The 12622-nt window shown below is 36.6% G+C and overlaps 1 protein-coding gene across 7 annotated transcripts in view; it reads left to right on the forward strand.

The window, feature by feature from the left end:
• Positions 1 to 12622, forward strand: part of ZNF385D (zinc finger protein 385D) — a 753372-nt gene that overhangs the window by 372987 nt on the left and 367763 nt on the right. For all 7 annotated transcript variants that reach the window (XR_007505851.1, XM_049798898.1, XM_049798899.1 and 4 more), the window contains one exon: positions 1017 to 1179. Coding sequence is in view for 6 of the 7 variants with exons in the window: in XM_049798898.1 (XP_049654855.1) it covers positions 1017 to 1179 (163 nt within the window). In the remaining variant the exon portion in view is untranslated. The remainder of the gene's footprint in view (positions 1 to 1016; positions 1180 to 12622) is intronic.

Here is a 12622-nt window from a genome sequence, read left to right on the forward strand (position 1 = left end):
TTTTTCAGGTTGTTAACTGGAAGACTATCTTTTATAGGAGTTTAAATAATTAGAGAAGAAATAAACTCTGAATATTCATACTAATTCCAGTGGGGTTTGTATAACGTTCTATCTTGCACTTCAAATATTATTCTTAAAATATATTTGCAACATAAATTAAATGAAGAAAAGTTGGTATTTACTCTTAGAATAATAAAGATACTTCCAGTGTAATACATAAGTCTTAATAGTAATGCATATAAAAATCTATTTTAGCTTAATGATATCAAGTAGCCAAAATATATTTGGGACTGTGGCAAGATTTGTGTGAGCTTTCTCCTTTGAAAGGATGCTCCTGACTTTGAATTTCAAACACTACCTTTTGTAGCAGGTAGACAACAGTAATCCTTTTTTTTTTTTTTTCTTTTGGTAAGAAAGTCAGCTAATTGCATGTCTGCCTCACATTCAGTTAAATCTTTGGTGATGGGCTTTGAAGAGGTTGTTTTATGTTTTGCTTTCTTTTGTTTGGGCTTTGGTTTAGGTTTGGGGTGTTTTGGTTTATTTTTTACAGTCTTTGCTGAGAAGTTCCTGATACCAATGTTAATACTAAACTGTTCTTTGAAGGAAGCTTTGACAAGATCTCTAGTTTGAAATAGAAACTGGAAAAGTGCAAAGCTACTGAGAGGAGAGTGCCTTCCTCCCTGTTGCCTGAGAATTTTTTTTATTTTTAATGCAAAAGCAAAAAAAGTCTTGATAGAAAAACTAATGGTAGCATGGTAGACTAAACCAATCTTATTTTGGTCTGAAAGTCATATACTGTTATACAGTAATGTACTGTATTTATCAAATTGGGGTTGCTTGAGTATTTTTTCCATTGTTTTCCAAGCATCATTCTAAATGTAATTTTCTGTTTGGTCACTACTTGGATAATGTGAATGGTACCCATTATTGAAAGGTAGTCTGTATTTGTACTAATACAGAGAATGCCAGTTTAGAAATGAGCCTGATTGCATGGTTCATTTTGTTCTCCTTTGTAGAGCCAGGCTGCGGCCCACTACAAAGGCACTAAACATGCCAAGAAGCTCAAAGCACTGGAAGCCATGAAAAATAAGCAGAAATCTGTTACTACCAAGGACAGCGCAAAGACTACCTTCACTTCCATCACTACCAATACCATCAATACCAGCTCTGACAAAACAGGTTAAGCGACAATCTTTGTTGGTTTCGTTTGTTTTTTTTGGTTTGGGTTTTTTTTTTTCTTGTTTAATTCCATGTCTGTTTGGTTATGTGCTTGCCACATTGATTCATGCTCGATCCATCTTTCTGTGTGATACTGGTTTCTTTTAGTCTGTTCAATAGGCTGGTGAGAGTATGATAGTCATGTCACCGAATTCTCTTAGTGAAAAGAGGCTTGTCATTCTTTTAGGACAGAATGCAATACTCATGACTTGATTAATTTTTATAGTGGCTAAACTATTACATATCAACTGATCTAAAGATCCTAGTCTATTTGTAGTACCTCTCTATAAATAATTACATACAGCACATTTCTTTTAACCACAAACAGTGTAGAAAATCACGCTACTTGTGTCTAGAAGCCTCTTACAAAAGCTTTGTTAGTAAAAAGCTAGTTTTCATAAATTTCAAACATTGCATTATTTTTTTTAAAATGGCTATTGCATGGTTTTGAGCTGGAAAATAGCTGTATAACCTCTATTCCACACAGTCAGGTAAGTGCTATTGATGCCAATTATTCTGCTTAAATGAGCCTTCAGACTGAAATCATATCCTTTAAATTATTGTGTTGGTAAAAGGTACTCCTTTGCAAATAAACTCTATGTGAGTATCTGGTAAAGTCAACAGGATTTGAATAAGCTTGCATTTTAAATATATGGCTATTGTACTGGAAGTTTCGAAGGAAGGTTGAAAGTTCACTGAAGGATACTCTAGTATCTCACAAGACATGACTGCTCTTGTGTATGAAGGGATATAGTTTGCATATTTAGTCATAATCAATCCCCCTTCCCCAAACAAACCCAAAAGAGCCACGGCAAAAAAGCCAAGGCTGTGAAACAACAGAGACCTTTCTACTGATGCTGAAAACTACTCATTTGGAACACTTCCAAGGCAGTAAGTTTAGAATTGTAACTGGATGTGCACTAACCAATTATAGTATAACAAAAAAGTACTTTGCAGACATGTTTAGTACTTTCCTTAAGATACATCCTTGCTATATTTGTTATAGACAGATACCTCTATGTCTCTCCTTCTATATATCTTTGTTATAGCCCTTTATTATAGACAACATATGTTTTTATGGAGATTTATATTCTAATTATAATATGATTGCTTTAAAAAACAATCCTTACGTTATTTTCATGTTTGTTACCTCCCCCCCCCCCAAAAAAAAAAAAAAAAGGCAAATATTCTGAGTACTTTTGTTTCTATGATGAAAGAAATGAGGCATGGGAGAACAGGAACAATGTCAAAAGTTGTTTATGAAAATATATGTGTTTCTAAACATACAAATAACATTTAAAAGTTTTTCCTGCTGTTACCTGTTGGCATGTTCAGAACAGAAAGGGGGATATTGTATGGAAGGAGTGACTTATTGTTTACAAAATATGATCTAGTGACTGAAAAAAAAACCTGAAGAAAAAAGAGATCTTTTTAAGCTTTAAAATGTATTATTCAAAAGTTTTTATCTTATGCTGTGTAAGTTTGAAGGATTTTCCGGTGCCTTAAATCCAGTCTGAGTCTTTCCATCAGGCTTTGAATTAGATCCCTGACGAGCTATATGAACTGTCTTGTATCGAAGGTCAGTAGTACAAATCAGTTTTTATATTGGCATAAGAAAACACCAGAAATCCAGTTGCACACAAAAGCATGGAGTTTCCTCAGCTTTACACATGGTTTGTGACTTCCTGGATCAATTTCACAGAATGTGTATATACATACATGTATGTATATTTATACATGTATGTATTCTATGTTAGAAGTACTGACCTTAATGGCATTCTGAAAGACACATATTGATGTTAATTGACAAACAGCCCAAAATATGACAACTTCACAAAAGACTGAGAGCCATATTCAACTGCTGGCAAAAGCCCTATTCAACCAGTGGCATTCAAAGAAAGGCGGCCAGTTCTATCCAAATGCAAATACATTTATTACAGGTCAGCATTGATGTGACTGGCAGTAGAATAGCATCCTTGGTGTAAATCATCCTTTGTAGAATCAAGCATGTATGCATAGTGGGAGAAAAAAAAAAAGGCGAAAAAAAAGAAAATTTTGGGTAGCCAAAAGGATGAAATTTTCTGTTAAACGTGACAAGTTAAAAATTTCATAAATCAGATTTTCTTTTCTTTCCTTTCCAGTTGTTCTGTGTCTTATATTTGCTTGATAGAACTTCTATGGGCAAAATGATTTCTGAAAGCCAGAATAACATCAGAATATACTACACTAAATGTGTAAGTTTGCACATTTGTAAATGATGGCTGTAAAAGTAAAATATTCTGATAGTAATACGCAGTTCTGAGGGAACAGCCGTCCTTATGAACAGAATTTATTAATTAATCTTTCTTAACTAGAAATAAGGTCTGTTACTAAGTTTGTGCATTTGTGATCATTCGGATCAAAAGCTTTTTCTATTTTAAAGCTCTCTGCTGAAGATTAATACTTGATCCCAAATACACTGAGGATAGGGTCATGTTCATATCACCTCCAATATATCATGTACAGCACTGGTTAAATGGTGAATTACATGTTAGTCACAGCACATTGGTCAGGACTTGAGTTCAGTGGTTCTGTGTACCCTTAGCAGCTCCAGCAAACAAAATGTCATCAGGAAATCTGCAGTGCTATGCAATGAAGATTATGAAAATGACCACACAGTATACAAACTGATTCAAGAGCTAAAGCAGCAATTTATTATGTTGCTTATTCTGGAACTATTTTGTTAGACGTGGTGTCAGCATGTGTTATTGCAATAAATAATGGAGACTGTGCAACCCACAATGTAAACGGACTCCTTAAAACCTTTCATAAATGATTCCTGGTGGTTAAACTATGTGTTAAGGAGAAAACATAAAATATGGAGTCATTTTGCTCATTCTGTGAAAGTCACTACTTTTTTTAACCCCTTTAAGCAAACTTTTAGAATTATTAGAAGGCTTGAACTTGAGAAATCATTGGGGCAATGAAATATGAAGAATTATGTTGGCAGTCACATAATGGACAATGCCAGTCTCAACATTTGGGAACTCTATCACCAGCTCTATTACTTAACGTCCTTCTTTCGTCTGTATTTACCATTTATTATGTGATACGTGTAGTCACTCAGGACAGAAAAACAGAAAGTGTGACCATTCCAAAGACAAGCCCATTTTATGGTAGTATACAAGCCAGATTTCAGTATTTCTTGATTCTCCAATTCAAGGGTTGACAATAAAAATTAATGTTTTCACCACATATTAACAACCATGCAGACATGTTCCCTGACATAAAGTTGTTAAACGTCCTCGATAGCTTTACAAATTGACCCTCCTTTCTGTCAAGGTATATTTTCCTCATAAAAATACTTCACACCTTCACTTTGGCTGTAAGGACAGATACTTTAGGAACACCTTTCAGACTATATTTAGATAGACTGTTCTATCATTCTAACTCTATGTCCCATCCAGTAAAGTCATTATCCCACACTTCAGGTTTTTTGAACCTAGAGCGAGTGTCCAAGTTTATAACCTTGTAAAATGATATCCCTGTAGTTGTTGCATCTGTCTAAATGTTGATCTTTTCCAAAGCTATTTGAAGTTAAAAAGGACTCTCCATGACCACATTATCACAAATTAGGTCTTGAAGATTTGGGCTATTTTTATTTATTTAATTATTCAGCAGAGAATTCAGCATGAGTTTGATCATTTGTTATCAATGGAGAAGAAGGACCTGACCTTTCCAAGGCAGGGGGAAACCTGTCATTGGGAGCCATCACTACGGCAAAGTCTTTAATGTTGCTTTTGAATGTTATACACTATGTCTTACATCTTGTGTACTTAAATGCAGAGAACAGGTCTTAAAAACAGAGAAAAATGTGATGAACAGAAAGAGTGTGTACCTGGGCCAAGGCACAGACAATATCATCTATCATTAGTACAGTCTTAAGAGCTAAGAGACTCCTGTGCTGTCAGAGAACAAAATACTGGCACCTGTCCTAAAGAGTCTACACATAAGATGAGAGGCAACTTAGGGGGATAGACGCTGTTAATGTAATAGGCAGGTGTTTTAAAAAAACGGTAGCATAAACATGTTCAAGTGATAAAGGCATCACAAGAAATGAGAACACTGAAGGATAGATTAGAAGGAAAAGGAGGAAAGGTTTTTCCAGATACTAAATGTACGTGTGGGTAACAGCATGGGGGAAAGCATAAATTCTCTTATTTTCCTTTCACTGGCACATATGAAAATTCTTCTCTGTGGGAAAATTTTAATTGAGCTACCCCTTTTCAGTCCTTTTGTTTTTTCTTTTTATCTACGAAGTGATAGGATATTTCTGGTCAGCAGATGAAATTCGCTCCTGAAATAACAATTGCAGCCCAGCTGGGATAATTCTGAAACGGAGAGCAGGTGGAGTAGGAGAGAGCAGCCAGTCTGGCAAGGTCTTGGGCATAAAAAAGGAAGGCAAGAAGGAGAAAGAAACCAGAAACAATGTGGTAAGTCAGGGTAAACTTTGAAGGAGGAAGAAAGGAAGATGTCATGAAATTGAGAGATTCAGGGAAATATGCTGGAGGGTGGCAGCCACAAATACCACAGAATCACAGAAATATTGAGATTCTGTGAAGAGACCTCAAAAGGGACATCTGGAAATCAACCAGATCACCCCTACAGGTCAGAGAAGGGTCAGCTAGAGCAGGTTGCTCAGTATCTTCTCCAGTTGGGTTTGGAGTATCTTCACAGCCTTGCTGGGCAACCTGTTCTACTGTTTGACCACCCTCAGAGTAAAGAAGATTTTTCTTGTATTTAAGTCCAATTTCCTGTATTTCAGTTTGTGCCTGTTGTGTCTTGTCCTGTCACTGGGCACCACTGAAAACAGTTTCTGGCTCTGTCTTTTTTACTGCCTGCCCCTGGCCGCATTGGGTATTTATACACATTGATAGGACCCCCCTGAGCCTTCTCTGCTCCAGGCTGACTGGTCCCGCCTCTCTCAGCCTCTCCCCGTACAACAGATGCTCCAGTCCCTTAATCACCTTTGTGGCCCTTTTCTGGACTTGCTCCAGTATGGCCATGTCTCTCATGTACTGAGGAGCCCAGAACTGGACCCAGCACTGCAGTTGTCTCACCAGTGCTGAGTAGATGGGAAGGATCACCCTCCTCGACCCGCTGACAACAGTCTTGCTAATGCAGCCCAGGATGGCATTGGCCACCTTTGCTGCAAGGGCACACTACTGGCTTACGCTTAAAGTGCTATCCACCGGGACCCCAGGTCCTTCTCCACAAAGCTGCTTCCAAACGGTCAGCCCCCCACCCAGACTGGTGCGTGGGGTTATCGGTGCCCATTTGTGGGACTTTGCATTTCCTTTTATTGAACTTCAAGGGAGTCCTGTTGTCCCATTTCTCCAGACAGTCCGGGTCCCTCTGAATGGCAACACACCCGTCTGGTGTACCAAGCATTCCTCCCAGTTTCTTATCATTGGCAAACTTGCAGAGGGTGCACTCTGTCCCATTGTCTGGGTCCTCAGTGATGACTTTAAACAATATTGGCACCAATATCAATTCCTGGAGGACTCCACTAGTGACTAGCCTCCAACTTTGTGCTGCTGAGCACGACATTTTGAGCCTGGCAGTTCATCCAGTGTTTCTTCTATTATCCTTTATGTCTTTTTGTAAAAATGAGAACTAAGAAACTGTAAGAAAAAAAGAAGAGTAAGCTCAAAGAAAAGAACTAAAATGGAAATGAGTAAGACTTATCGAAATCTCTAAACGCTACTAATGCATGCCTTTAATAGGTTTGCATGAGTTTCCCATCAGGCAAATCACACTGAATTTATGTAATATGCATTACTGTTACAAAATGTATTTTACGTGCAGTTAAAATAAAGATCATTGATGGGACCTGATTGAAGTGCAAACTCTCTTGTATTTTAAATTGTTTCTTTATGTCTTTCTGTTGAAATATGTGACAAATTCAGAGTTTTTATTTTCAGAGCTGTTTTATTCTTTGTTAGGTGTACTTCATGCCCTGTTATATACTGTGTTGTCTTGGCGTATTGTGCCTTTTCTAATAATTCCATAGTGCATTTTGGCACCCTTGCAACCTTGAACTGTGCTTCTGTGGAATGACTCAACAGTCTACAGATACCGAGAGTAAAAGCTAACGCAGATCTGTTGCCTTAACATCAGCTTATACTGGAGCTGCAGTTGGTCTGTAGATGTGTAGGGAGTGGCGATAACGTGTTGCACAGTGTGCAGGATGTCTTATGCCATTACTGAGATGGAGAACTCGGCTTCAAATGCAAGGAGTGTTTTAACAGAACAAAATCTATTGAACTGCTTAGACTGTTCATCTGTACTTCTGGTTTTATTGAATATATGAAGGAGAGAAGGGCAGAGGTTATTAAACATAATATTCATTGAGACCCTAGGTGGAATTTCTTTGACCAGCTATAGACATACATATTGACGCTAATTGCACTGGCTTCTCCTTAGTGTGGGAGGAAATCCTGTCAATGAAGTCTAGTGCAGAATTCATCTTATGCTAAAGTAAATATCTATAATAAATCAGAGGAATGGTGAAGACCTGAGACAAAGTATAAAAAAACACCTGTGCTGACTAGGTCAGATGTAAACTGCTACGCTGATACCTAAAGTTAGCTGAGACAAATTCCAGCCTCAGTGACCAAATTGCCCTTTCCTTCAATGTGCCTAATTTTTCTTCTACAGATTTTGATTCTTTTTAACTGAATCATTAATTGCTCTGTAGGAATTTGATGCTCAATGCTCAAAATCTGAGTTGTGTTATTTAATTCTGAATGATCATGTAGTAAATGACACTGTTTCTGTTTGTCAAGTGAAAATTTTAATATCCTTTTGAATAGCTTTTAGATTTCTCACTGACAAGAAGAGTGTTTCTTGATTTATTTTTGTTTGTTTGGTTGGTTGGTTTTAAAAAAGCATGAACCTTTTTCTCATCTAATTTTTTAGACATTGAAATAAAAATATTGCCTAATAAAGGTAGATTGCTGGAATATGTAAGGTTTAGTATTAAAATATTAACTTCATCTTTCTCATATTACATTCAGCCATAGGTGTCGTAGTGAACGTGTCCTATTAGAATGTTGTGTCTCTTTCAGGTCTCTAGTAAGGAGCCAAGGGATTCCCTGCTGTTAGTATGTACTGCTTTATTTAAGATTCAAAACTTCTGTTCTAAATTGTAGAAAAAAGTTTTTGAATGTAGTGGTCAAATGAAATCTTGGTTGTTATGAATATTTATAGAAGGACAACATATAATTGACTAGTACTACAACAGTTTAATTTAAAAATATGAAGAAATATTCTTTGGATATATTTATATGAATATATTTCTACATGTTTGTTTGGCAATAGTTGCCTTTCTCTGTTCAAGAAAGGTAATTAACAGTTGTTTCCTCCAATATCATGGATTAGCACACCTTGCTTGCTTTCCTTCATCACTCAAATAGTCAAAACCATGTGCACCTTAGCTCTGTACGTAGATTTATTTGTGCAGTTCCTGGTTCAGCTCCAGAACCTGTAATGGAAACGAACTCCCACTTGAACAGGAAAATCATCTTATTTCTGCTTTCATTTTATCTCCCTTACATTTGGCGTTTGAGCTTATTTTCTTTTTTTTTATTATAAACATATGTTTTGGTAATGGCTAGGCTTTAAGGCTTATGAGGGGTTCCAAATATGAAGAATTATTGGATTATTTCTGGTGTTGCTTGGTATAGCTACCCTATTTTATCATTTAGTCTTCGAGTTATTTTTTTAATCCTTTCTTCTTAGTGGCAAGCTACCCGAACTTTTCCTTTCTTAAGGAAAACTTAGGAATACATACTGCTCTATTTATGACATTGACATATATTTAAAGTGCCACTGCCTATTTATTAGCATTTTTGTAGACAGCAGATTTTCTTGTAATCTTTTGTAACTAAACTAAATTCTATTTCTAATAATGGTACAAATGTCAACTGTATTTAAAATTCAAAATAATATTTAATACTATTCAAAATCTGCTGGTGGATGCAGAAACAACTTACTGTATGATCCCAGTGTGCAATTTGCTGATACAGCTTAGGCTGCGGATACCATTGTATGTGTAATTATTATATTAAGGATGTTTAATCTAAGAAAGCAATTCAGTGCAGTCTGTTTGTATAACTTAGCTGTTGTTTTGTTCCCATATGCTTTATTATATCATAAAGTGTGCTTTTGTTTTGGCAAGTGATTTCTTCAGATCATTTCAGCATTGCTTAGGGCACAGCAGAATTAACAGGCTAACTCTGAGTTTAGGCTTGTGAGATACTGGACATAAATTGATTTCCTTTACAAGTCAATGTTTTAGTACACATCAAAAAAGAACAATGGCCTTGAAGCTTGAATTTCTAAGTATTTTTACTTCCTATTAACTTGAGATATTTTGGGTGGAGCATTCAAAAGCTGCAAGTGTGAAATAATAAATGAGGAGTAATAGCTTGGTGATTAGCACAACACAGATGAGTTTCAGAGCCAGCTATCGGACTTCGTGGCCCACTTCCCAATGACCCAATTCTGAAGGCTCAAATTTTCTTTTTAAATTTTATTTGAATGAAAAATTTTTGAAAGAATCTATAGTCTGAAAGAGATGTTCTTATTTTCTGATTCTCTTGTAATTTGCTTGGAAATTAGAGATTACTGAGTCACAGCTATCAGTTCTCTTAATCACATGCCTGGAAAATTCAGCCCAAACCAGTAAAATTTAACCATGCTACAACATCTTTCACTTTAAATCACCTACACTTTGACTTTTTTGTACTTCAGACAATCTGTAGCTAACTGCAGCACAAAATGTTATCAGCATTCCACAGACTGTTGTACCAATTTTGCATTAGAGCTCAATGGTAATTTGGAAGACAATAGCTTCTCTTTTGATCTCTATGTAGAACTAGGGCTTTTTCTTTCTTTCAGAGTGTAGCTAAACGGCGATATAAAAATTACAGTAATTTATGCATGCCTTCAATTGATCATGAATGTGCAATAAAATCCTTCTTTGCTTGCATCTACGTATGATGAGAGCTTCGTCATATGAACACCATGTGTCTTCTGTGGACCCAGCTGCTTTTGATTGGGATTGCCTTGACAACAATTTTATGCTTGAATAATCCTGCAGATAGAAACTGCTGTCAGTCACAACATCTGTATCAGCCTATTGAATCAGTGTGAGAGTCCAATACTAACAGTGGCATTGTTCATGGGTCTGAAAAGCATTTTCTATTGAAATATTAAATAGGGTCTTTCATAGCACATCAGGGAAGTGTCAGCTTGGTTGCTGCATGCCCATAGCTGTAACTACTAGAAATCTTGGGAGTAATCTTCTGTTTATCAGATATTCATCAGTATTGCTCTAAAGAACAGATCAAGCACTGTAGTATGTATCTGCTTAATGACTCATTCTTCATGGTGTGTTTTGTTGTTATGTTGCAAATGGCATTGACACTAGCTAGTAGGATGGGTCTCAAGGCTCCACACTTCTAGCCATTAGGATTTCAAAAAAATATGGTATTGCAGTCCTAGATCCTCTTTCAAGTTTTTATTGTAAAGCATTAGATTTACAAGCCTGTTACTATTGCATAATTGTTTATTTTGTCAGCTTATGGGGTAATTTGAATGGAGCAGAAACTTCTTGATCCAGTGCTCTCAGACACAGTTTTTGCCAGTCTGGAATTTTTCAAATGAGAAGGGTCTGTTTTGAGGGCAACAGAAGAGTAGGCAGGTCTTCATTTAAGTGATCCATGTTTTTTCAAGCTGACATTGTATTGGCTGGACAACGTAGAAAGAGGAAGTAGTTGCTTGTTACCTGTTTGAATACTGGTTTTATTTTGTGTGGGACATTTCTAAGGCAAAGGCCACCTCATCTCCAAAGATGCTTTAGAGCTTGCTTAGATTATTTTCTTTTGTTGTTCATGTCGTATTCTTTCCATGCCTAAATCAAGAAGGGAGGAGAGTGAAGATAAGAATATGAGTAAATATTCTGTGCTAAATGTTTGGAGCCATTGCTATACGATGCCCTTATAGCACCATTCAGAGTGATCTAAAGACAACCAGAACTGGAACAGTTTTATTAATAAAAATAGGGGAATCTGCTTTACCCAGTCCATTTCATTGGCCATTCATGTTAACAGAACTCAGCACAGCAGAAATCATTTCTAGAAGCAGACTATCCTATATACATATAGTAGGCATTTTCAGAAATAGGTCAAAACTGAGTACTATTCACAACTACTGTAAGAATGTTAAGAACAATTTTATTTTGCAACAATGATATTTATTCTGTCTTCCATTTGGTATTCCACATCTTTCAATAATGTATTTAAAGTATTAGCAGACCAGTGATTTCTTTCCTCAGCTGGAGAAGTCTTACAGGTGAAATTCTTCTGTACTATGTCATTGCTTTGCTAAAATATACCTTCCACTTACTGTATAAATGGAGTTAGACTTTGCAAATATTCATTTTATATTTGGTCCCAGTCAAACAAAGCTAAACCAAACTAAAATATCAGACAGGACCAAATACTTTCACAGTTCCTGCCATTGTTCCCCTTCCTTACCACTAAAAAATAAATTTAAAAAACCCCAGAAATTTATTGTGTTTTGAATTATTGAATGTATGGCAAAATAAAAAAATTCAGCTAATATCTAGTTGTTTTAAGGTTTGCTCACACTGCAATTGTAAATCATGTAAGTAAACCTAAGCTTAGCTTAAGCTTAGTAAGTTATCTTCAGCACCAGCAAACATCAAGTTATCTCAAGGCAAAGCATAGCTGTGACAGCAGTATCTGTCTGAGGAGGAAAGTGAACATGCGGTTGTTCTTCATGCACCTGAACTTTGTGCTTCTTAGACTTAATGTAGTTTTCCATGGAATAAATGTCTTGCTTATAGGTAATTCAGGCAGGCCACACCTATAACTTCAGAATATGTGTGTTAAGAGTCTCTTATTCTCAAAATCCATATAGTGTTTCAACAATCTTGAAGAATTATTGTGTATTTCTCATTTCATCATTGTGCATTCTGTACTCCACTGTGATACATTGTCCTGGTTTCAGTTGGGATAGAGTTAATTTTCTTTCTAGTGGCTGCTATAGGGTTGTGTTTTGGGTTCAGTATGAGAAGAATGTTGACAACACACTGATGTTTTCAGCTGTTGCTAAGTAGTGTTTAGACTAAGTCCAGGATTTTTCAGCTTCTCACACCCAGCCAGCAAGAAGGCTGGAGGGGCACAAGAAGTTGGGAGGGGACACAGCCAGGGCAGCTGACCCAAACTGGCCAAAGGGGTATTCCATACCATGGGACGTCATGTCTAGTATAGAAACTGGGGGCAGTGGAGCTGGGGGGAGCTCAGGAACTAACCGGGCATCGTTTGGCGAGTGG

This window comes from Accipiter gentilis, chromosome 4 (assembly GCF_929443795.1).
Source record: "Accipiter gentilis chromosome 4, bAccGen1.1, whole genome shotgun sequence".
NCBI classification, from domain to species: domain Eukaryota; kingdom Metazoa; phylum Chordata; class Aves; order Accipitriformes; family Accipitridae; genus Astur; species Astur gentilis.